The 26,410-nt window shown below is 34.4% G+C and overlaps 3 protein-coding genes across 5 annotated transcripts; all 3 read right to left on the reverse strand.

Annotated features, from left to right (window-relative positions):
• Positions 1-4,472: 4,472 nt before the first annotated feature.
• Positions 4,473-10,328, reverse strand: LOC106402186 (aldehyde oxidase 4). Of its 2 annotated transcripts, XM_013842870.3 has the most exons (11): positions 10,089-10,328; positions 9,564-9,711; positions 7,606-9,210; positions 7,249-7,508; positions 6,883-7,092; positions 6,563-6,781; positions 5,511-6,476; positions 5,356-5,451; positions 5,188-5,286; positions 4,923-5,112; positions 4,473-4,824 (listed from the first exon to the last, which is right to left on the reverse strand). In XM_013842870.3, exons 2-11 carry the CDS (start codon positions 9,697-9,699, stop codon positions 4,589-4,591), a joined length of 4,017 nt encoding a protein of 1,338 aa, XP_013698324.1. In that variant the 5' UTR covers positions 9,700-9,711; positions 10,089-10,328; the 3' UTR covers positions 4,473-4,588. The 2 variants fall into 2 exon arrangements, with proteins under 2 accessions (XP_013698324.1, XP_022558868.1); XM_022703147.2 differs by lacking the exon at positions 10,089-10,328 and having other exon boundaries at positions 9,564-9,775.
• Positions 10,329-11,478: 1,150 nt separating this feature from the next.
• On the reverse strand, positions 11,479-14,071 carry LOC106397694 (pentatricopeptide repeat-containing protein At4g21190-like). Of its 2 annotated transcripts, none has more exons than XM_013838313.3 (9): positions 13,893-14,071; positions 13,634-13,670; positions 13,496-13,544; positions 13,265-13,366; positions 12,856-12,957; positions 12,602-12,745; positions 12,270-12,482; positions 11,895-12,090; positions 11,479-11,776 (listed from the first exon to the last, which is right to left on the reverse strand). In XM_013838313.3, the coding sequence occupies exons 1-9, from the start codon at positions 14,023-14,025 to the stop codon at positions 11,652-11,654; spliced, it is 1,101 nt and encodes a 366-aa protein (XP_013693767.1). In that variant the 5' UTR covers positions 14,026-14,071; the 3' UTR covers positions 11,479-11,651. The 2 variants fall into 2 exon arrangements, with proteins under 2 accessions (XP_013693767.1, XP_013693766.1); XM_013838312.3 differs by having other exon boundaries at positions 13,887-14,058.
• Positions 14,072-15,121: 1,050 nt separating this feature from the next.
• Positions 15,122-16,264, reverse strand: LOC106400907 (F-box protein DOR). Its single transcript, XM_022703341.1, has one exon. The coding sequence runs from the start codon at positions 16,262-16,264 to the stop codon at positions 15,122-15,124; it is 1,143 nt and encodes a 380-aa protein (XP_022559062.1).
• Between the last annotated feature and the right edge of the window lie 10,146 nt (positions 16,265-26,410).

Here is a 26,410-nt window from a genome sequence, read left to right on the forward strand (position 1 = left end):
AAACTGTAATGTGTATCGCTTATTGTTAATTGGTTTGGTTCGGTTAACACTCCAAACAGAAAACACCTTTATAACATGTAGTTGCGTTACCGATTTGCTCTTATATTCATTGAACCATGCACATGCACACGTGTGTCACCAATATGCTTGTTTGATAATAATACGTTTAGTCAAAGTTATAGCACTAAATTGGTTTGCTCAGAAAATAATGATGTTTTTAACGTCACCTTAATATATCAATATTGCGTGTTTCCATTTATGATCATTATATGAATGAATTTTATGTTTTCTTTTATTAATATGACAATTTCAGAAATGGATCAACATGCTAATGGAGCAAAATCCAAGAAACGGATTCGTGAAATATGCATACCAGATAGTGGAGATATTCTGAGACAAGAGATATTTCTCTGATATAAAACCGACAAAAATTATCGTCAATACAATATCAGGTCCTGCAGACGTGATTGAAGGAACTGGTAAAGCAAACTTTACTTTGCCGAATGGAACAAAATTTTCCATAAATAATGCTTTATATTCTCCGAGTTCTAAAAGGAATTTGTTGAGTTTTAAAGACATATATCTTCACGGATATGATACTCAGTCTGCAACGGAGGATGGAAAGAAATACATGTATGTAATTTCTGAAAAATGTGGCAGAAAACACATATTGGAAAAGTTTCCAGAACTTCTTTCGGGACTACATCATACTTATATCGATGAGATCGAATCAAATCTTTTAGTAAAATGGAACCCAGAAGAGTTCACATTATGGCATGATCACCTTGGCCATCCAGGCACTACAATGATGCGTAGAATCATAGAGAGCTCACATGGTCATTCACTGAAAATCCAGGAGATTTCTCAAGGGAATAAAATGACATGTGTTGCATGTTCTCTAGGAAAATTGATCGTAAGGCCATCGCCAACCAAAATTGATAAAGAATCACCAAAATTCCTTGAAAGAATTCAAGGCGATATATGTGGACCTATACACCCACCTTGTGGACCATTCCACTATTTTATGGTATTAATTGACGCATCCAGTAGATGGTCACACGTTTGTCTATTATCATCTTGAAATGTGGTATTTACGAGATTTCTAACTCAGATAATCAAACTGCGAGCACAGTTTCCTGATTATACTATTAAAAGAGTTAGACTAGACAACGCTGGTGAATTCACATCCCAAGCATTCAATGACTATTGTATGGTAATGGGAATTGAAGTTGAACATTCAGTTGCTCATGTTCATACGCAAAATGGTTTGGCTGAATCTTTAATTAAGCGTCTGCAATTGATTGCAAGACCATTGATCATGAGATCAAAACTTCCAACCTCTGTATGGGAACATGCCATTTTGCATGCAGAAGCACACATTCGGATCAGACCGAATGCATACCACAAGTATTCCCCACTACAATTAGCGTTTGGTCGAGAACCAAATATTTCCCATTTAAGAATCTTTGGTTGTGCAGTATATGTGCCTGTAGCACCACCACAACGAACAAAGATGGGACCACAAAGAAGGTTGGGAATATATGTTGGTTGTGACTCTCCATCAATTATAAGATACCTAGAGCCACAGACTGGTGACGTCTTTACAGAACGTTTTGCTGATTGTCATTTTGACGAAAATGTATTCCCAGGTCTAGGGGAGAAAACAAAAATGTTGGAAGTGATATAAAATGGAGTGTACCATCATTGTTATATCTTGATCCTCCTACTAAAGAGTCAGAACTAGAAGTTCGACGAATTATGCATTTACAGAGTATGGCTAACCAGCTACCTGATGCATTTGCAGATACCAAGACGGTAACTAAATCTCATATACCAGCTGCAAATGCTCCTGCTCGTATCAAAATGTCAAATGAACAAGAAAAGGAGGATGACACACGAGAGCCAAAAATACGCCTGAAGCGTGGTAGACCTGTTGGTTCTAAGGATAAGAATCCTAGGAAACAGAAGAAAGCTGAAATATATGATGCACCCAAAATAGCAGAAAATATTTTGGAAGAAATAAATGATAAGGACTCTGATGAATCAGAGCATCATGAATCGAAAGATAATCATGAGATTTCTATTAATTACATCCATAATAAAAAGATATGGAAAAGGAATGAAAATGATGACATTGGTGATGTTTTCTCATATCTTATGTCAAATGAGGTAAATGAAGATACCGATGATCCAGAACCGAAATCCATATATGAATGTCAAAAGAGACATGATTGGAATAAATGGAAAGAAGCAATACAAATCGAACTTGATTAGCTTAACAAACGAAAAGTGTTTGGATCTATTGTACTCACACCTGAAGATGTGAGACCAGTTGGGTACAGATGGATTTTCGTTCGAAAACGAAATGAGAAAAATGAGATTACAAGGTATAAAGCTCGCCTTGTAGCCCAAGGATTTTCTCAAAGACTTGGTATTGATCATGAGGAAATATATTCTCCTGTAATGGATGCGGTCACATTTAGATTCCTGATGAGTCTAGCCGCTGATAAAAATCTTGAGATGCGTCTCATGGATGTTGTTACAGCTTATCTATACGGATCATTAGATACTGATATCTACATGAAAATCCCTGATGGATTTAAAATGCCAGAAGTATTAAGTTCCAAACCTAAAGAGTTATGTGCAATAAAATTGCAAAGATCATTATATGGGTTAAAACAATCTGGACGTATGTGGTATAATCGTCTCAGTGAACATTTAACAAAAGAAGGATATGTGAATGATCCTATATGCCCATGTGTTTTCATCAAGAAAACAACATCCGGATTTGTGATAATCGCGGTATATGTTGATGATCTAAATATTATTGGAACTCAGAAGGAAATACAAAAGGCATCAGAATATCTAAAAGGAGAATTTGAGATGAAAGATCTCGGAAAGACACAGTATTGTCTTGGCCTTCAAATAGAACATTTTCAAAATGGTATATTTGTACATCAATCTACATACACCAAAAGAGTGTTGAAACGCTTTAATATGGATAAATCTAATCCCCTTAGTACTCCGATGGTCGTCAGATCACTTAACATTGAAAGTGATCCATTTCGACCACGTGAGGAAAAAAAAGAGATACTTGGTCCGGAAGTACCATATCTAAGTGCAATTGGAGCGTTGATGTACCTTGCAAATTGTACACGGCCTGATATATCATTCGCTGTTAATCTTCCAGAAAGATTTAGCTCATCTCCAACACGAAGACATTGGAATGAAATTAAACATGTCTTTCGTTACCTACAAGGGACTATTGATTTAGGCTTATTTTACCCTAAAGATTCAAATGGTCAAATGGTTGGTTTTGCAGATGCATGATATCTTTCAGATCCACACAAAGCCCGATCGCAAACAGGATATGTTTTTACGATCGGAGGCACTGCTATATCTTGGCGTTCTCAGAAACAAACGCTTGTGGCTACCTCTTCAAATCATGCTGAGATCATTGCACTCCATGAAGCAAGTAAAGAATGTGTATGGCTAAGATCAATAAGCCAACACATTTGTTCAAGTAGTGGGATTGACAAAAGTACGGGGCCAACTATTCTATATGAAGACAATGCAGCATGTGTTGCTCAAACGAAGGAAGGATATATCAAAACCGATAAAACAAAGCATATTCATCCAAAGTTCTTCTCATACACTCAAGAGCTCGAGAAGAAGAAAGATATTGAAGTAAGATATGTCCGATCATGCGACAATGCAACCGACCTCTTCACAAAAGCACTTCCTACTTCGGTATTCAGAAAACATGTCCATAACATTGGAATGCGTCATCAGAAGGATCTATGACTGCTCAATCGAGGGGGAGCTTACGTAGTTGTACTCTTTTTACCTAACTATGGTTTTTCCCATTGGGTTTTCTTAGAAAGATTTTTAACGAGGCAACAAAGACGTTAAGCGAGAGCGGAGAGTGACACCGGTCCCCAAGGGGGAGTGTTACGAAACTTAATTTAATACAAGATGGATGATCAAGGGGGAGTGTTATAAGATAAACTTTGAAGTGATCTTCCACTCCTTTACCAACTCAAGCACTATGATCATCTACTCATCAATCACTATGACACCCACTCATTTACCAAATTAAGCACCATCTTTGTTATTTTATGTATTGTTGTTCACTATAAATACCATCACTCATCTCACTCTTTTGTACACCAAAAAAAAAACAAGAACAAGAGTTTATAATCAAAGAATCATTACATCTTTTTCTTCCTCTTTATAATAAACTCTCTCACTTATATTAGTGTTATTTGCTTCCTACGAGTATTAAATTCTACTTTTATTTAAATTTTTCGATACTATAAATTATAAGTTATTCCATAACAAGAACCGACTTCTCTGCGTACAATTTGGAGATATTTAGGAGGTGATATTTAATTTTGTTGTATTTTAATGCAACTTGCATGTAATTTATATTCATGTAGCTTTTTGGTTACGGTTCTGTTAAAACTGAAATCTAGTGAAACCGTACAATTCGATGTAATGAGTGACTCATATATTACACAAAGTTACTTGCATGCCAAATTTATTTTATAAAATAGTACAAACGGTAATCAATCCACACATCAAAGTTTTATTTTAAAGGATACGTTTTCCATTCCAAGTACTTCTCAGCGCTGTCAAGGCCACAAAGCTGCTTCACCACCGGCATAATCGCTGGAACCGGCAACTCAAAACCAAGATCAGAATCGTCTCTGCGATCACCGTTAACGCACTTCCACGAAAAGTACTGTTTTCGTGCTTCTCTTATGGCTGACCTTGTTGCACAATGCACAGAAGCAGCCCCAAGCAACGGAGGTTCACCTGAAGCTGCATCAGAAGTAGTTGGAGACAGATTCAGCATTACAAAGAATCATAAGACTAAACCTTTTAGAGGAGAAAAAAAAAACAATTCTAGCAATAAAAACCTTTTGAGGAGAGAACACGACTCTTGTGATGACCACTGTTGAGAATCTGAACGTTGAACTGTTTTGGGATTGTGTCTATTGTAGGGATTTTGTAGTCCCATGTGCCTTCTTGAATCACTAGCCCGTTTTCATCTGTTGTATACTCTTCATTCATGAAAAAACCGACCCCTTGCACAAACGCTCCTTCAATCTTTTCACCAGAAAAAAAAGAAAAAAGGACAATCAATCAAAGTGAACATCAAGAATCCACAACCAAACTTATTACCTGTCCCAAATCAACAGCAGGATTAAGGCTTCTTCCACAGTCGTAAATGATATCTGATCTTATAATTTCTGTTCTTCCTGTCACTATGTCCACCTCCACCTACATCACAGTATATGTTACTGATTTAGTTTTAAGGTAACGTCTAAAACTATCGGTTATAAGATTCACCTCACTAGCTCCAACTCCGTAGTTTAGATAATTTGCAAAAGAGGTCTCTGGCTTATAAAAAGAACGAGCTGACAAGTCCACAGATTGAGCATTTGCCTGCAGTTTTCACATAAGTTTATACCTGACATATGATGAGAATGATGTTAAGGTTATACCTGTTGAATGAGCATGTCCCATGTCACGGATCGAGCGTTCTCCAGAATCTCATCCATGGTAGCTTTCAGTCTCTCCACCAAGATGACACAGCAAAGCCTAACTGCTTCACAGCAGTTCTCGGACGTCGTGCTACCCGCAGTGTAACTGGTTTGAGTCATACTGAGCGTATCAGTCTGAAGAAGCCTTATTCTCTCGAAAAGATCTTGACTTCCTTCGCACTTGATCATACCAAGACCATAAGCCACCATCTGCTGCACCTTCGTCCATAGCCCTTGCCCCATCTCGATACCCGCAACCTCGACCACAACCGAACCATCCCCCAAAATGCTTACTCTCCCCGGAGTTGGCCTATTCTTAACGTGATAGACGATGGGTACTCTAGAAATTCCCCTCTTGCGCCATACGTTACCAACGTTAAACTCTTTCACTGACTCAGCCCTTCTCTTGAAATCTGAAGATATCTCCAGTTTGTCCCATAACAAAGGCAAAGTATATTCATCAGGCTCACCAGCAGCATCCGTGTAAAACTTGCTGAGGCTTTCGTAAGTGTGAACGTTTATCCTTCTCACGACATCCACGTCCATGTTCAGGGAACATGCCACATTCTCAACGATGGATTCAGCGATATATGAGCCTTGTACCTCACCGGGTGCCCTCAAGGACGTTCTGCTCGGACGGTTTGTCTTGCACACTTTGATGTCGAATGACAACGCACCCCAGTCGTATTTCTTCAGGGAGTTCACTATATTCTGTGGCAGTATTGGACTTACATCCACATCTATTCCTGCATCTATTAACATAGTTGTCTCTAGTGCTGTGAGTTTACCGTCAGATCTGAAACCAACACTGTAAGTTATTTTCATGGGATGCCTTCCTCCAACCATTATCATATCAGTCTTGCGGTTGAGGTAAATCCTTACAGGGCGCTGTAATTTTTGTGCAGCGAGTGCACATGCTGTCGCAACCTGAAATCATCTCAACAGCATTAATATAAAATTACAATGGAGATCTCTCTTAATGACTTATATCTAGAAAAGAAGATAGTACTTACAGGCATTGACTTTATAGCTTTTCCACCAAAGCCACCTCCAAGTCTTCTGGTTATGACTCGCACGTTATTCTCTGGGATGCCAAGGCATGTAGCAATCACTGCTTGTGTGTACTCGCTTGCTTGAGTTGAGCTGTAAACCACTAAATATTTGTCTTCGTCTGGCAAGGCAAGTGCCGTTTGTGTCTCCATGTAGAAGAAGTATTGTGACTCGAGTCTCAACTGCATACCCGAATCAAACAGTACGCATGACTGTAAGAATGTACTACAAAGAATTTATTTGAATTGATCGAAGTGAGGCGAGAGAAAGAGAGTTCTCATACCTCTACTGAGCGTATCTTGCGATCAGCTTCAGCCATTCCTTTTGCAACATCGCCAGCGGGTTCAGGTTTATACTCGGAAGGAACCTCAAAAAGGCTGGACCTGTTGACTGCCTCCTCCACAGATAATACTGGTGTTTCTACGTTCTTTAAATCGTACTCAACTACTGCAAGCTTTACTGCCAAATCTGCATGTTTTTGCGTGTCTGCGACCTGAGAGGTCACCATAAATGGACTAAATCTTCAAGAAAGACGATAAAAAGAATCTTTGAATTTCATTTACTATGCATATAAAGGTATTCTATTTTTCTTAGTATTCTCTTTGGAGTTCAGTGTATCACAAAAGAAGACGTTAGAATTTGAACTTACCACAAGAGCAATGATTTGTCCGGCACATAGAGTAACTTCATCTGCAAATAGAAGCCCTGTGCCAAACATAGATATGTAACCAACGTTTTGCCCCGCTTGAGGAATATCCTTGAAAGTAATAACTGCCAAAACTCCGACCGGTAACACATTGCCTCTGAAACCAACTCTCTTTATCCTAGCCAATGCCTTTGTGCTATAAATGAATGCTCCATGTAGACAACTGGGTAAGGATGGAATATCATCAACGTAAACAGCTTCACCTGGAAAAACAGAACATAATGACTAAAGATCTAAAAGCATTTCTGGTTTGACTCTTTCAACACCATTAAAAACGATAAGCAACAATATAGTACTAACCAGCTGCCTGCATTTCAGCTCCATATTTGATAACGGCTTCACCAACAGGTTGAAACTCTTTACTTTCAAACACCTGCTGCGCAGATGACAGCGAAGGCAGAGATAACGTTGGAACGACGTGCCCATCGACATGCTTTCTCTCTGAATCCCAGCTGCCACTCTCGATCAGAGGATAGAGAAAATCAAAGAGAAACCCAGCGGCCAAGCTTTTCTTATACTCAGTGTACGAGGTATCTATGGTGGGCACTATGATCCCTTTGAGTAACCTCACAGCTTCAAATAAAACACTGTGGCTGAGTAATTTACCCGTCAAGAAATCCTCAACCTCCCTCGCCCTGATTGAATGATACCCACCAAAAGAACCAAATGCCAACCGGCATTTGTCCACAACGACGCCTCTTGACGATGCATCGTGAGAGACTACCGCTAAGAAAGCAGCGTTGAGATAAGGCAGTGCACTTCCGAAAGGACGAGGTGCAGCTCGATAGGTTTCGAAAAGTAAACCAGTAGTGGAAGAAGCCGTCCAGCTAGGGATTTGAACCTTTAGAAGAACAGTTGTAGTGTCTATTATTGGAGGCGACACAAGAAACTCACCTATCCTACGCCTCTCGTGTCTCCCAGCGTTCATCGTATGCACAGATGCATCAGCAGCGAGCAAAAGTGTGGTTATGTCGGAAGGAAAGTTTTTGCTCTGTGCCATCACCAGATTACCACCGATACTCCCCGAGTTTCTGATAAAATGGTTGGCCACCTTCTCCATATGAATACCTATTTTCTTGAAAACATAACCAGACGTATCTTCATCCATCAAAGCATCGATAACTTTAGATATGGTAACAACTGCTCCAATTTCGATTCCTCTGTCATCTTTCTTGATCATTGACATCTCTGGGATGTGGCTAATATCAATATATCTACTATATTGCTTCACTTCCTTGTAGTAACCTGTTCCCGTGTTACCAACAACTAATTTCAGCAAACCTCTATCACCGCCAGAGTTGATTGTTGCCAATATTTCCTGAAGCTCCTCGACGCTACCAGGAGTGCTCCAATGATACCTCATCTGATCCAAAACATTATGCTGACGCTTTATCTTTGCCTTCAAGAAATCCGGAAAAGCGACAAGATCTTTATCAGGATCGTAAGGAGGCAGTTTCTTCAGCATCTCCTCTCTGCTTTCCCCTTTCCTCCAGAAAGAGTTGAATCCCAAATCCTCTATGTCCACATCTGCAGCGAAACTCTTGCAAGCATCGGCGATGGGACGGTAACCGGTGCAGCGACAGAGGTTTCCGGAAATAGACTTCTCCGCTGCAGAAGCGGTGAGGTAGTCCGGAGGATTGGAGTTATGTGCGTTTGAAAGAGCGGAGTAAAGAGAGATGCACATCCCCGGGGTACAAAAACCACATTGTGAGGCATGGAACCCGGCGAATCTTTTGTGGATAGGGTGGAAACCTCTTTCGGTGTTTCCTAGTCCGTCAGCTGTGGTTATGGAACACTCATTTACGCTGCAAAGAAGGGTCAGGCAAGAGTTTATAGAATACTCCTCGACTTTGTCTGACACTGGATCGTATTTTGATAGAATCACGATGCAAGCACCACAACCCCCTGCACGAAAAATCCAACTGAGTCAACGAGTGAAACACACACACACATACACAAACTCAAAAATACTACGTTCTAATTGAACATGAACACCAAACGTCAACGCATACGGATTGACTTCCCAAAAGGAAAGAGCAAGTAGACATTGATTATAACAATTTATCTAAACTGTTACCGGATTTCAAACCATCAAAATCATGACTTTTTTTTCTGTGGAGACACAAGTTTTAATCCTCCAACTCATAGAAACTGAAGAATCTTCATATATTATCACAAGAAGCTTCTAGATATGAATTTGAGGTTCAAACATAGAAGAAGCACATGATACAAACCGAATAAAAGCACGAAAAAGATACCTTCGCCACAGCTGAGCTTGAGGCTCTTGAAGGGAGTGCTGGAGCGCAAGAACTCAAGCAAAGTAGTAGAAGGATGAACGGAAAAGACTTCAAATCTCTCTCCGTTAACAGCAAACACCAAATCTTCACACGCCATTTTCTTGCCACACTAAACCAAAACAAGAAGTAGACAATAAATTAGCTACTAATCTTTTTCTAGTAACCAAGAGAGCGGTGACTGCAAAAAATCGGATTATTTATATAGTGTGACGACTGACACATAGCAATTTCAACACGATAGGACACTAAGCTATGCAGAGAAAGAAAGTCCACACTAAACGTCAATACTAATAATAGCAGAGTTTTCTACGTATAGATGAGTTACAACAACGCGATATGCTGATTCAACAGGTGGTGATGGATTGTATTCCAAAATTGAAAAACACGATCTAGAAGGAGAAAAGTTCCGTTTCAAATGGGATTCTAGTGTTGACGAACGAGGTGAAAACGATTGCTCTCTCTCTCTCTCTCTCTTTCGCTGCTTACCTAAACTGCGACTTTCGGTGGTATTGGGACGCTGATTGATTCCCTCTTTGATGAGTCATCTCTGTATTGCGAATGCCGCCAAAGAGATATGGACGATCTCTCATCACAACACAGTCCTCCTCAAAGCTCTGAATCGATTCTTCATAGCTTGAGCTTTCCAACGACCACGTACGGCAAAGAGGAACTCGCCATCAACATCGCGATCGCCGTCGCCATCAACATCAACCTCAACCTCGTGCACATTAAGCGAAGTAAACTTTCTATTTTCGGTAGGATAATCTGATCTAACCGATTCGAACCGGACCGAACCGTACTGATTAAAACTGATTAGAACCGATTTCTTTTATTCCATTCTATTGTAGGAGTGATTGATTGAACGGAACCTGTAGGAAAATGCCTAAACCAAATTTGAATTATTTTTCAATAACCGGAAATTCTGAAACTAATATTTTTGATTAAATATCGTACGGCTGGTTAAGAGAATTTTGTTTTGTTACTCTAGTTATCCCCGTATATTATATGTGAAACATTACTAATTCTTTTTGTACACACACGTGTCATCACTACGATGATTTTTAAAATTATTAGAGAAATAGGTTGATTCATTTAATTATATAATAAGTTTTTTATTAAACTAACCATCTCATTATTAATGTCATTTATTATTTCCTTAAATAAAGATTATGGAATTGCCTAATGTGGCTAAAATATATATGACAATTAATGATTTTAAATAATAAAGATCAGATAAAAAATTAATGTATCTTATCAAATTTGTTTAATTTTAAACTATTAAAATAATTTAAAAAAATCACAATAACCATATTATAAAAATTAGATTTTTCTGTATATGTTATATTTTGAATTTTAAAAAACGACTATAAATTACTAAAACTGTTAAAAGTCTCACATTCAAATTTTACGATCAATGGTTTAAAATTTTTGTTATGACAAAATACAAATGATTACAAAATCATATAAATAAAAGTTTAATTTAATTAATCATTAAGATTTAAAATATATATGTATATATATCATTCTAAATTAAACTATAAACCATATTGAATAAATAAATATTTTAGTTTCAAAATTTACTTTGAATAATTTTTTCTGATAAAAGTTTTGAACTAACATTGATAAATTTTAAGTTTTTGCTATTAAAGATACAAATGATAAAAATAACATATGAGTAGAAAACATCATTTAATAGACATTAATATTAAAAATATATTATGTATGTTAATATCATTTAAATTTAATTACGTATCCTATCAAATTTTTAAAAAATTGTTTGGATTAATAAAATTGATTTATATGTTCGCACCAATTTAACTATATATGTAATAGTTATTGACTTTTAATTATTCAATTTATATTTATTATTTCATAATATGTAAGAACATAAAATACATAACAATAATTTATATATATAATATTTATCCCGCGGGTCTTTAATCTAGTTATTATTGTTATATAGTGATGTATAAAACTTAATCAAATAGGCAAAAATATTGTTCTAGTTCAGTTGATACAACACTACTATAATACTAGTGAGTACACAACTTATTCGGATCGTTTCTCAGCGGCAGCTTCTTCTGATTCCTGGTGATTTTCCACATTTTCTTCGATCCCTTCTTGTAACTCATCTTCTGCTGCATCCTCTGTGGTTGCTTCAGGATCCATCACTCCTGATTTTTTTTTTTTAAAAACTAACCACTTAGTTGTACAAATCAAGCGGTTTTGTGCAAGAAAATATCAATGGTTTTAGATGGTTGGAGGGATATCCATCATCTATCTATCACCTACCTGGTTTCTTCTTCTTCCTCCTTGAAGATCTTCTTGATTTATCATCTAACGCTGTACCGAGAAACAGATTGCTATACTTAGTCAATACTCTTTCTTTCTCCTCGAGCATTCCTAAAAGCTCGTAAGCGTCCGCCACTGACTGCACAATCTTTTTATCCGTGGGTTTGCGGTCATAACTCTCCAGATCCTTAAACAGCTTCATAGCCCACAACACAACACAACACAGGTTCAAGGTTATCCACGAAATAAAAACTAGGATATACTACCTTACTAATTCAGTAAAGTATTCTCTTTTATTTAGTGTTGGGTCAGTGATGAATGAGGAGCAAAGCCAAGAAGATAAATTCCAAATAACGAAGGAAAAGAAAAACAAACCTTTACAAGTTCTTGTAACATGTTGTTCCTGAAATAAATGCGAATCATTTGTAAGCATAATTGCCAAGGCACGGAATGCAGATCATTCCCTAATTTCTTACGCCAGATAGCATGCGCCTCTTCTGCTCTACGATCCATATCCAACGCCCGTATCAACTGTCCATATGTCCCCATCGTGTTCCCTTGTCCCTTACTTAGGATCCACTTTATTACCTACAAGCCATTAAACATGAGAGAAAAGAAATAAGAATCTCTTTAAGATTCTGTTCTACCTTTTTTCAAAATTTCTATAAACTAGAGGATATGTACTTCGGTGTTTGGGTGACACATACCTGAACCATTCGATGCCATTGATGTTCCTTTTCAAGAATAGCTATGACTCTTTTGAGGGAAGCAATGGGGAAATTGCGTTCCCAAGCAACCCAAGCATCCAGAGCTCCATAAACAGCCTCTTTGTTATCTTCGATATCAAGAAGCTGCAGTTTGTACAGATAAGCCAATGACAATACAAACAAGCAACCATCACTGACAAACCATTAGTAAAGGCATATCTGAAGAATTTAAACTTGTTTTTTTTTTTGCTTACAGTATTCACAAGAAACTTTATTTTATCCTTCTTGGGTATGTTCTCCCCAGTTTGATGCTTCCTAGGGGTTTCAGCTTTTTCCTCCTCAACATCTTGCTCGTCCTACATCAAGATGAAAAATACGCATCCCAAGGATCTCGTTAGCGACAAGTAACGCAAGAATAAATAATTATTTTGATCATTAGAAATGTATTTGACTACACGAATCTACTGAGAGGAGCTAAAGGCCACTAAATGAGGATTCAAAACGTTTTCAGGAGAATATATTATGCACGTGGTATAAGACTTATATTATATGAATTTGAATCTTTATAAGACTTTTCTGAAAAAGAAAAACATAAAATTAAGCTCACTGTAAGACCAGGACAACAAAACACAAAGCCAAATCTCCAGTGTGGTCTATAATCACCTCAGCTTCCAGAGAACGTCTATGAGATGAATGGGAATCAGCCACAAACTGATAGCTCATCGATTGGACCTTCAAAAACGCGGGCTTGTTTGTTTGATTAGCCTGAGAAATAGCACAATGAGATGTATACAAATAGAATCTAAAATAAACACCAGACATGCGGTTAATTTATACGCTTCTATGACGACTACTAGTGTTAAGACCAAAAAAAAAAAAAAAAAAACTTATTACCTCAAGAAGATGATGAAATGGACTTGTACGAATGGCTATGTGATGATTACTGGAAAAAACGAATGGTAAAAGCATCATCCTCAGAGCCAATCCGAAATAAATCATTTGCTAATTAACCCAATCCAAGCATTATTATACCTTATTCCATTGAAATGAGAAAACACTCCTTGCTCACCTACAACAATTAAATTTCATATTAAATAGAATTCACCAAGTTTAAAAAAAAAAAAAATCATATGCTATAGAGATACCGAAAGTGTTTAACTAAGATTCTAACTAATAGAATTCACACATAACGGCCAGTTTTAACAAATCAGATCAAAGTTCGAACTCATTAACAGAATCATGATGAAAAACTCAGTGCTATTAAAATTCATCAGCCAATACTAACCATTACCTCTTCCTACTCGTCCGGTGAAGAGGTTTCGTGCGGAAGAAACAGTAGCTAACGGCGCCGTTAGGTTTCCGGTTGCTCTAGCAACGGCGCGTTTGAGAGGCGTCGTAGGAATTAGAGAACTGAAACCCGCCATCGGAGGAGGAAGCCGGAGGCGGAAATGGGGTTTGTGAAATCATTATTTTAGTCTTCTTAAAATGAAGCCCATTAGGATAAAACGATAGGCCCATTAGGATAAAGCTATAGGCCCCCTAACGAGAAGTTGAAGAACGTTTCGTTTTCGGCATGGGTGTTCGGACGTCGATTTTGGTTCGGTTAATTTGGATTTTTAAATTTTGGGTATTATGTTCAATTTCGAATTTTATTAAATATCAAGTTTGGTTCGGTTCGATTTCTTCCGGGTTCGATTTGGATCGGATTATAACCAATATCTAAAATTGTCAAATAATATATTTTTTAAACCTGAAAAATTGACAAAAAAATTTAGAGTATATAAATTATTCACAAATCTAATAAAAAAATTATTTAAATTATCTAAACTAACTAAAAATTATTCAAAATAACAAATAAAACAAACTACAAAAAATTTTATAATGCAATAAAATATCTAAATTACTTTAACATATATGAAAGCATTAAACTATTTAATTAATTTCAGATATTTTTGGATCTTAGTTTGGATTTCGGTTCGGGTTGTATCCAAACCCCAAAGTACTAAGTTCATAAATTCCGTTCAGATATTTTTGTATAGCGGTTTGGATCTGGTTTCGTTTTTTTTGTTTAGGTAGGTACTTCGGTTTGGAGTAAAAACGCCTGGCCTAATTCATATGATTAGGAGATCGTGAGCAATATTTCAGCTGAGAAGGCTGCACGACCAAAATAAACCCAAATGGATCAAACATGCTCAGCTAAGTATGTTCAGATTACTAGTCCCCTTAATCTGATGAATAGAACTACTACTTCTTAGGCACTAGTAGGTTCATTAGAGAAGAAAATAGACGAAAGCCAGAGGGTAACTACCATGCTGAATGAAGAGAGTTTGACAGAGGATGCTTCGACTAATAATGAGATTGTTTAGCTCCATAGTGTATGAACCAATGAACAAGAGGAAACATCAAAGACAAACCGAAGATAATTAACTAATATTGAAAAAAAAAGCAATATATAGAACCACTAGAAAGATCAGGCCTCAGTCACAGTCCTTATGATAAAGACAAATTAAATACAAACACTTACATAAGCTTCAAGTCCTCTATATGGTCTAGATAAGCGAAAACTTTCTTACCCTTAACCTCTTTCATTCCTCGGATTTCAACACTTCTGCTAGTTTTCCTCTCGAGATTGTAGTAAAAAACATAAAAAGGGTCGGATACTTTTCTCGGAATTAACACAATTTCATTTGTACCTACAATAAAGTATAACGTGTCGTGTATAGCTTCATTCCTCAACATGGGAAACTTGTAAGTATGTTTCGACCATTCTTCTTTTCCGGAGTCTTGTGGAACCCACAAGTCAAAACTTGTACTTGCTTCAGAAAAACTTCTTTGCATCTCAAGTGAAGCCAGTTGACCGTTGTAGTTTATCAGAGTTGTCGTTTCAGGTTCCATTGCTCCAAGGGAACTTTCCCTAACTCTTATAAAGCTGTACTTCTCAGATCTTACGTCAAAGCACACGATCATCATACAAGGGTCGGGAAAGGAATGCTCATAAGCTCTGTAGTACAAAACACCACTGATGCATACACCAGCAGATATAGGAGAATGAGGTGTGTCATATTCAATCGTTCTCCAAGACATTTTATCAGTTTCTAATGTCAGAACGTGATGGTTATCTTCTCCATGTTCTCCTGTTATTGTCAATACCTTGACTTGTTTCTCAATCGGATCATACCCAAAAAATGTTCTTATCCAACTATATATCTTCACTTCTGGTAAAGTAAAGCATTGTCCAGTGCTAGGGTTACATATCTTCCACAAAGACATACCTTCTCTAACATAGACCAAACAACCGATATGTCCTAATGTATAGAAACGTCCACACGGGAAACTCATATGATAATTGGCAGCTATAGAAGACGAGTTCTCATCTGTATTTTGATGAGGCTGAGGTGAGGAAGACAAGAACAATTTGAGATTATTCTTTCCGCAGGCGAACAAGATCTGTGGTCGAGAAGAAGATCTTGCCAGGAAGGACTTTGTGAAATCTTGACGGCTGATTGTGGAATCCCATAACTTGCGTACGCAACGAAATCTCGCTATAGATCTCGACGGTAATCTCAAGAGTATCTCGGTAATGAGATCATCTGGGATCTCTTCCGAGTATTTTGAAAATCGTGTAAGAATGGTTTGATGATCCTTCTGGTGCAGTGATTCCATGGCGGTAATGGCGAGACACTTGCGTTAAGCCTAGCTTGTGTTCCAAAGTTTATATATATATTGGTTATTAATTATGAGTTAACCATGTGAAATTTTTATGATAAACAAAACGAATATTTGATGGTAAATTAATTGGAAAATCACTTAGATAGAAAAAAATAATATGATAAAATAACAAACAAAGAGAAAACTTCCCTAAATAGTTTTAATTAAATAGTAAATTGATTCAATTACTTCAAAATCTAAACTCTTTCTCTAATAACCTTCCCCCTTAAATATTAAATCTTAAACCTAATCAATTAAATCAAACTCAAATGTAAAACAATTTTTAAGAAAAAATAATAATTAATGTTATTTTGAGAATTTTTTTTTCCTCTTTTGTGGTATCTTTAGAACAAAAAATTGTTGGACAAATACCTTAGATAGCAAAAAGAAAAATTATGACAAAAATAACATAGATGGAAAAAATCTTTAGGGGATGGGGTTGAGTTATAAACCTTTATAAATGACTAGGAGGTTTCCGGTTATAATAATTTCTATAAAGTTATAGTTATTTTAAAAAACCAAACCTTAATCTATCTTTTAATAAATTTTTTAGATTTTAGTTTTATCAGTAGAAAAACTTAAAAGAATTATTTGTAATATGTTTTCTATATGATTTGATAACTTAAAATTTATTTTTTCGTTTGAAAAAAAAAATTATTTTTCAAATTTATTTAAGTTTTGTTATAAATTTAAGAGAAATTGCACTTCATATACAAAAATAATGGCCTATTATTATGCACAAATGGAAAGGTGAACTATTGAACTTTTTTGCACCAAAATACCTATTCTATTAAAACTGAAACCTATCAAAACTTTTCAGAAGAAATTTAAATTAAAAAAAAATTACAAGTATTTATAGATAAAATTTTATTTGACATACATGGCATTCTTACAGAAATCACTTGGTCCTATACCGGCTAAAATGTCTGGGACAGAATCTTTTAGACTGTCTCGAGTTGAACGACAACCACATGTATGTGCCAAGAGAAAACAGCACAGTCCTAATAACACTTTCGTGCTTGTTCTCATTGGCTAAATGAGTTGTGTCATGTTTCTATGATGCAGTAATTTGTTGACGTTCGTCTTAATAATTAAATGTGTATCCCAAAATGTCGGTTTTAGCCATGGAAAGCCTGTTGCAGCAAATGTCTTATACTATGGAAGGTATCTGAAGCACAAAAAAATAAATATCTTTGACCAAATTGTTCCTGCTTTTGGTTCTGCAATTGAGGTAAACATGAGAAGTTTGGAAACAACTCGTTTAGTCAGAGACCAATGCTAGAAGTTAAAGCAATTATTTGCTTATTAATTTGCAGAATCAGGAAGACGGCAATGATTTGGCTTATTGGCTAACAAACCCCATCAACTCTGTTATTGCTGCTTCAAAGAAGCCTGAGACATAGCCCAACTGGCTCAGGTCCAACAAAACCTCCTCAGCCAACTTATTTTATTAGAAGGAAGACACAGGTAAGGACTAAACCGCTATTCATAATTTTTGAAAAGCAAAGCAGGATAGCTGTTTGCGAATGTAAAATCAGTTTCCGAGCTCGCTGATAACCCCAACTTCCACTTTCTCAAGGAGTGAAACATCGTTTCAGCCTTCTTCCTAAGCCTCTATACAATGGGGGATAGGCTATCATTGATTCGCATCGGCATGACCTGTATATATTAACTCCTCGTTGGTTTCGACTTTGTAGAAATGTCAATAGGTTTCTTTTTTCTAGTTTCCCCAAAGAGCGTTTTGAAATTTAGGGCTCATTTTCTTCTTTGCAGCCTTGTTACCTGTAGATCAAGAAACGTAAGGCGGGGAATTTAAACTATGTAAAACAAATTTTGATTTTATGTGTGAATTTATTATTATGACACCGAAGATAACCCAACTGGGCCACGGAAAGCTTTCGGCTTAATTCACTAGGCCCATATTGGGATTTTGATTGCCACGTCATTTTGGTCAACAAAAATCACAGTGGTTTAAATATAACTGAGTCCTTAACCATCAAACCGGTTACAAACCGGTGTCTTGCAGATAACATGAGATTGATGCATGTGCAGACTTTCATAGAATTATGTTGTTATTATTATTTTCTTTTTGGGTCAACTTTTAGGGTGAAAACTTGTAAGTATAATATCGAAGCATTTAAAACAAAGAAACGATAAAAATGGACAACTATGTATATAAACTTTTTCTTTTAGTAATAGTCACCTGCTGAAGCAAAAAAAAATATTAATACTAACTGAGTCATAAAATTCAAGTAGGTCTGAACTATGTGTTAAAATAAGACGCTGAAAGAAAGATGCAATGTACATCTGCAAGAATCTTTGAAGACGGTTTAAATTAAGCATTTACACGTCCTCCTATAAGTCCTAAGCATTTAAACCCGAGACAATTAAAGTGTTAAGCACCTTTTTTTTTTGGTAAAAGTGTTAAGCACCTTATTTTTGCTATACTTGGCTACTTCCATCCATGTTGTACATAATTATTAGTAGTAGTATTAGACTTTGTATTAATTAGTTGTGCTCATATTCATAACACTTGAGCACAATACACAATAGAAAAACTCACTCTTAATCCTATTAATTCGCTTTTGTTTTCTAGGGCTCTAGGTGGTATGAATATTAACCAAAAACCTATTAACTTTCATCAATAACTTATGTATAAATCCGCTGTCTACCTACATAAAATATTGTAAAAGAAAAACGGGAAATTGTATTTTTTGCATTCCGAGATTTTGGTTGTAAATGGTCATGTATATGCAAATATTGTTTTAAAAGTATATTCGACTTAAGTAAATAATGTATAATTTATTTACCTAAATAACATTTCATTTTTACTTTTGGTTTGCCCAAAATAGCATCATTCCCTTTAAAATTAATTTATTCTATTATGATGCTATATGTATTCTTAATTTGATTCATCATATTGTGATTTATTTTTGTAACGATTATTAGTCTTTTTTCAAAAATGGCTTGCAAGTTTATTAATATGTTAGCTACCACATGCCGCATATTATGTGTGACTCGATGCATGACGCTTAAACCTCAAATCTCAGACTAAACTATTTCCCTTGATTTAATCTAAGTTCTACAGCAGACAAAAAAATAAGAGTTTTTTTGCCAAAAAAAAAAGAGTTCACCTGAGGTTGATGGTATTCAGAGAAACATGTGATCACATGGACCTTCCCATCTTTCACTATCACACTTTTCTCTTTTTTCTTTTTTGAGGGAACCATTTGACTCAAATCATTTATTATAGTTCCATACCCTTCAGTTATTACAGTTATGGAGTTAGTTGCATTTCTTTCTTCTTTTCCCTCTCTTTCTTCCATTGGCACTTTAATCTATCTTCTTCTTTTTCGTCTTGTACCACCAGTTTAATATTTTCTTTCATAAATTGAAAATTTGAAATCCATCATTTTCTCTTAACATATGTATTATTATAGGTGTGATGCATAATTAAGACGGTTAACATATTGATCGAAATGTGCCTTGTTTTTGTTTACATTTAAAACGCAATTGATTTAATTGCTAACTAGGTGTCTTCCTGTAAAAAAAATTAAAATAATTTTTAACAGATAAATATAAATTATATTTTAAAATAAAATTTTATTAATATTTTAAATTTTCTTTTTCATATCAATATTTTAATATAAATTTGATTTAATTAAACATAAAAATTATATTTAAGAATATGCATGTATATATTTAAAATTATAATCTTAGATAGATTTTTCTATCTATTTATTTTAATTAAATATATTAAATAAATTTGTGAAAGTTTCATAATTACCAAAAATTAAAATTAAACAATATTTATAAAATTTGTAGATATATAAGAAAATAATAATTTTACGATTAAATTTTTATAATTTTCTTAAAAAATTGTATACATTTTTGAAAATTTTAGTAATAAAATTGTATAATTTAAAAATATATAATTAAATTATATTTCGAAATTTATAATGCCATATTTGAATATATTTATTTTAATGATGATTTATGAGTTATTCTCATATTCTAAAAAAAATTCTAAAAATATAATTTGACATTAAATGTAATATATGAGTTATTACCATTTTAAAAAAATTTACCAAAAATATAAATTAACATTAAATGCAATTGTCCATGTCATATTAAGCTATAAGACATGTCATCAATTTCAGTAAACATGTCATATTAGTTTTGTGAAATTGATTGTAGAAATGACATGTGGCAAAATCACTTGCAAATATAGTATAGGAGATGAGATAAATCTTTCATAGACGATTTCAATTAAATATGCATGTGTATATTGCTATTTTAAAATTTAGTATATATACATTATGTTAGTAAAATCTATTTGGAAGTTATATTTATGTGGTTACGCGAACTCCATCAGCTTCATACACCATTTCCAATCGATTAATAATTACCAATAAAATATTACATTTGAGTGCCGACAAATGAAATGGACTAATTATACATCATACTGTAACTATTTATCGATTTTAAGCTATATGATGGATCATTACGTACCTCCTGATGATTTTCATAATTGTGGTTCTAAGTGAGTAGCCCCTGTATGCGCGCCTAACCTCGAGATGTCAACGTCCCGTGACTCAATAACATATAAGTTGGTCAAACAAGCAGTAATCCACAGATTACAGATTACAGTTAAGGGAAATAAATGTTGGAATATTTTCATGTTGCCACTATACATTCAACTCTATTCGTAAAATGTACAAGAAAAGGTAATAATACAATACATAGACGGCATGAATTTAGGTAGGCTTTTAGGCTAGATTTAAAATTGTAACATGGGATTTTGGGTCCCTAATAATCAGTTGTTATACTTGTTTTTTATTTTTTATTTTTTGGAACACATACTTGTTTTTTATTAAGTCACATGATTAAGCAGCTGACTCTACCGATCGAATCTGATTAGTGAAAATAGAAAGAATGTGTTTGTATATATAAACAAGGAGAAAATATTTGTTCTAAAAAAACAGAAAATATTTTGGCAATTTTACTATAGCAATAATTTGTCCTTTTCTCTCGTATTATGTGTAATGATTTTTTTCTTTGCGAGATTCTCTGGCAATAATGACACTTATTGGAAGAAAGGAATTGTTTCTTAGTTTACGAAAATATAAAATTTATTGTTTATTGTCTTACCAAATAATTTTCAGATGCTAGAAATGATTGGCATTACATATATACCCACCAAAAGATTTGACCAAAATTTGGCTGATAGTGTCATAATGTCATGTCAGTTTAATTTTATTTAGCCCACTTGGTATTCATTTAGTTAATTGTTTGTACAAACTATATACATTAAGTGTTAATAAATTGATAAAAGCTATAAATAAAAATATTGTATCCTAATTTGAGCCAATCTATTATTTCAAAAAAATACTTTTTAGTCAATTTAAAATGCAACAAATTCTGAAAATAATAGAAGAGCATACTTAGCAAACTTACACAAATATAACTAAGAAAAGTTACTGATACTCATATAAAACCAATTATATTGGACCTCACCTCTAGTTTTGTATTTCGTAAATTGTATTATAGCTGGAAAAAATATTGAAATATTATATTATTCATGGTGCCGCGCGTAATACTAGTTGGTTACTTACTATCTTGAGAAGATGAGAAGCAAATATGGGTTGGTCAAACGCAAGATCACAAAGTCAAATGAGTTTTTTAAGAGAGAATTTTCTGATTAGCTTAGAGGAGTTTGTTATTCCATTTTCCATGTTTCCATGTGATGATATACACATATTCTGCTTCCCAATCGTATTCCTTATAAAATTTTCTCTTAATTATTATTTTCGAATAAAACACAAGCAAAATCCAATATTCGCCCACTCGAGAAGATTTTATTGTCCACTATATAAACTATATGTACTTGTGTCTAATGATTTCAACTGTTTGTAGCGTCCTGAATTATGATGAAATCGTTATACTTTTGACGTTAAATTTGATTTATTAATCATTATGTTATGAATTACCATCCAATTGGTTACCAAGTTAGTTTTAAAGCTAACTGATCATGGCACACATTAGGGGTGGGCACTTTATCCGATATCCAAAGCCGCACCCGAACCCGATCCGAAAAACCTGAACTGAAATTCGAATCGAAGTAGTAAAATATCCAAACGGGTATTGAATTAGGAGAGATTGGATATCCGAACCCGAACGGATAATATCCAAACCCGAGTGGATATGCGAAGATAACCGAACATATGTATGATACCCGACCCGAACTCGAACGGGTACCCGAACTCCCACCCCTAGCACACATGATATATGTAACTGATATAGTAAAAGCGTGGGAGACACGTGGAATAAGGAGAGTGGGTGTTGGAGGTATGCATTTGGTTGTTACGGGAATAAAGGATGGCTAATCAGAAGAGGACAGCTGGCAAGGGGTAACAAACGAGTCGACTCAACATGTTAGCTCAGTGAGTTGAGGAACGAGAGAGACGACGAGTTTAAATATAAATTTTGCAGCTTCTTTTCATTTCATTCAGAAAATATTATGTTAACCTTGTTCTGGGTTACGATTTGTACTTCGATTCATATCGTTTGAGGATTTATAAAGGATCTTCTACGTTTGAGTTACGGATTGTTGTTTTACGAACGGCAATTCTCGACGGATTCATCGCTATCAGTAACATGTGGAACAAAAGCATGCACGTATAACATATGCACGTATATCACATATGCACGCAGTAAATTAGAACAGTACACTAAACATCATAGTAAATTTAAACCATCACTCCATATGAATTTTTTTTTAAAATGTATATATCGGTGCATTAATGTTAATTCTCGAGGTTTCTAGGAAACGAGAACACACCATTACCCAAGTCTGGGAGTATGGTAATGTGATCAGTTCCCTAAATCTTTTAGTTTTCACTTTCTAATTTCTCAATCAACGAGAAGCGAACACGCCTTCAGTTTTGATTCTCTGCATCAGATTAACCAAAAAGATAGTGTATATATTAAAATGAAAAAGATAGTGTTTGTTTCAAGAAACATTCAACAACTGCGTACCATTATCCATACATATATACATGTAAATGTAATCATTAAATTATATAGCGTTTGTGTAAATGAAATCATCATTTAATAAAAGTTACAGTACATACAATTATCTTTTTACTGAGATCAATCACTTTTTGTTTTCTGAGTTTGTAATTTATATACGCCTGTCATAACATAACTTTGGTATGTATTGCCAACTTCTACAATTCACTTCGTGGACTAAAAATCATAAACATGATATTATCAGGATCCCGTACGTATGTTAATTAGATTCTATGAATCATTCTAACGTGTAATTAGATACAGTTACATATTACGATCGAGAACAACGAAATGTGCTTTTTGATAAATGCGCTTTTTCAACATATCAAGTAGCGATATGACTTTGGTAAACGAGTTATGATATATTCTGTACAAATGGTCGGTGAAACTAATGGTAAGAACATCCGAATATTCTCGAGAACTTCTATTGATCAGTTCCGTTTATCATTATTCAAAAAGAAAGAAAAAAATTCCGTCTATCATCCGATTGTATATGACGAAGTTAAATTAACTAAATTCCCTGCCAAAGCAAGCGCATGTTGGTTCTCCACTAGATTGGTGCATTTCAAAGATATTTTGCTTAGCATATAATTCATGATATAAATATGAATATAAATATAAGAGACCCCAAACATAGTAAATTCTACTGTCTTTTCATACGGTCTTTACTTCAATAAACATCGATTAATTTTTACGTGGACTAAAAGAAAAATGAAAGTGGAAGCCCCTTTAACCTATTCGTTTAACTAAAGATTCGTTAATACTTATACAACTAGAAGTTTGGGATTCAAATTCTAAAAAAACAAATTATGCAGAAAGTGGAAAAAAAGAGGTTACAAGATATCTTCAGCATAGTGTAGGGTGTACCATCAAACATGATCTCATAAGACGGCTCGGAATAGCGCAGTCAGACGTGTATTCTCATCAAATGGTAGAATTGTCGGTTGTAAAATCGTTTATGTAATATTTTTCATCGTTGTAATAACATAATTAACCAGATGTTAAAAAAAAATGATTCTTTAGTTCTGACATTTTTTATTAGTTTGATCATACGAAAAATTATGAGCGTATTACAAAAAAAATCAAATGAATTGTGTAAAGTAACAGATTATTGATTAGGTAATATTAATTTTTATAACAATTATATCTTGTATCAATAAATTTACTAGTGTTGTAGATTCTGACTGTAACAAATTGTCTTATCAAATAACAGTATGAACTTGCAGACAAAGGTCGTCAGGAATGTTGTTGTTCTAACAAAATACTTTTATATCACCATCGGTAGTTGATTTGTATAAAATTTTACAGCTTCCCATTGGGCTCTTTTTTTTTGTCATCAACGTAAACAAATTCGATTAAATCATACTGGTAACTCATAATCCATAATCCATACGATCTATTGGCACTCCAAGTTCGAATCACTAATGGGAGAATGAGCAATCGCGTCGTGTTCTCAGTTAAGGAAAAGTTAACATCTTCCAATATTTTTTCTGAATTATCTATCCATTCGTATACAAATAAAGTCAAGTTGTTCGAACGTTCATGCTTGTTGCTTATTCCAATAAATTTGTACGTTTAATTTGGAAATATGCAACATTCCAATGAATGTCTTAACAACCAAATTATATACTTATAAGAATAGATAGGTTCATTGGATCTTGATGACAGTTTCTCTTCACCACACACAAAAAAAAAAAAACGGAAAACTACAAATATACTATAAATCTATTTAAAATTCAGAGTTTCTAGATTCTTTTCTCAAGTATGTTAATACGAAGGTCTAATAAATGGGTGCAACGGCTTATTATTCCTTTTATAATATTCGAGTTTTCCCTAATAATATGTGTAACAATATACAAATTATTTGGCGTTTTGGTTTAAACCGTTAGTTCAATCATCTCACTCGATCGGTGATATACATTCAAGTCCTAACCAACCATCATTAGGAGTTTAGGACATATAAATATTATTTACAAACAATTTCAAATCTATGACTTATAACCATACTAGATAGATATATACATGGGGAAATTTTATGTTTACATAGAAAAAGCGATAGAACTATGTATAATCTAGTAATCTAGTATAATTACCTATCATAACCTTATTATCTAAAACTCGATTATGCAATATGCATAATTACTCGTTAATCGCTCTCGAGGTGTAAGTATTCTGTCAGGTAAGTTGCCAAAAAAAATGGATCTTTTTGTTTTATATCAGAATAATCACTGTAAACGAAGTAAAATATAAAATCCATTGAAGTAGGATTCATGCATTTAGATACAGCCAAAACTATACTAAACCGAATTTCGTTTTGATTCAAAGTTCTACCAAAGAGATAATAGAAACCAAAACACACATATTGTCGTTAAATGTTACTACTAGTTTTACCATCATTTGAAACCAATAGTATACTTTCTTTTAATGAACACAAGATAATCTTTGATGTGGCGATATCCATTAACCCTAGGTCAATCAAAAGCCACAAACTATTGTTATTTTATTTTATAAACATACATAATAATATATGTTTATGCATATATTTGGGTTGAGATCCATTTCATTTTTTGATTTTTTCTATGAAATTAATTTATTATTCTGTGGACTTAAGAAGTCTATGGGATGTGTAGCCGCTCCTGATGGAGGTTTAACCACGTTGCCTCAGATTCCACAGCTTCGCAGAATTCTAAGTTTTATCTTTTGAAAGAAAAGATGATTTAAAAAAAAACAATTTTAAACTTAAATTGTATCTACGACTGGGACTATAAACTATTTATCTCCATATATTATTCTCTATATATTACTCCAGAAAAATCATTTACGGGAGTAGTGTTCCAAGTAAAAGAAATCTTTACAAGATCAAGACTATAACATACACATATAGAACGAAGGGATAGGGAAAAAAATATTTTGTCGTTTGAATTTTTATCTATCATACAATTATGAAAAGTTTACAAAATACTACTATTTTTTGTCATCAATACTAGTATTTTTCTGTGATCAATTTTATCTATTTGTACTACATTTGTT

Source organism: Brassica napus, chromosome C5 (genome assembly GCF_020379485.1).
Source record: "Brassica napus cultivar Da-Ae chromosome C5, Da-Ae, whole genome shotgun sequence".
Classification (NCBI taxonomy): Eukaryota; Viridiplantae; Streptophyta; class Magnoliopsida; order Brassicales; family Brassicaceae; genus Brassica; species Brassica napus.

Bases quoted from the DNA above. Each gene is read 5' to 3' on its own strand.
- LOC106402186 (XM_013842870.3), bottom strand. From the start codon at position 9,699: ATGGCGTGTGAAGATTTGGTGTTTGCTGTTAACGGAGAGAGATTTGAA. The intron at 7,509-7,605 runs GTTAGTACTATA...CTGTTTTTCCAG, and splicing joins AGCTGAAATGCAGGCAGCTG to GTGAAGCTGTTTACGTTGAT. The intron at 7,093-7,248 runs GTAAGTTCAAAT...GTGACCTCTCAG, and splicing joins GACAAATCATTGCTCTTGTG to GTCGCAGACACGCAAAAACA.
- LOC106397694 (XM_013838312.3), bottom strand. From the start codon at position 14,025: ATGGCGGGTTTCAGTTCTCTAATTCCTACGACGCCTCTCAAACGCGCC. The intron at 12,483-12,601 runs GTATGTGTCACC...AATGGCTTGTAG, and splicing joins AATGGCATCGAATGGTTCAG to GTAATAAAGTGGATCCTAAG. The intron at 11,777-11,894 runs GTAGGTGATAGA...AAAAAAAATCAG, and splicing joins GAGGAAGAAGAAGAAACCAG to GAGTGATGGATCCTGAAGCA.
- LOC106400907 (XM_022703341.1), bottom strand. From the start codon at position 16,264: ATGGAATCACTGCACCAGAAGGATCATCAAACCATTCTTACACGATTT.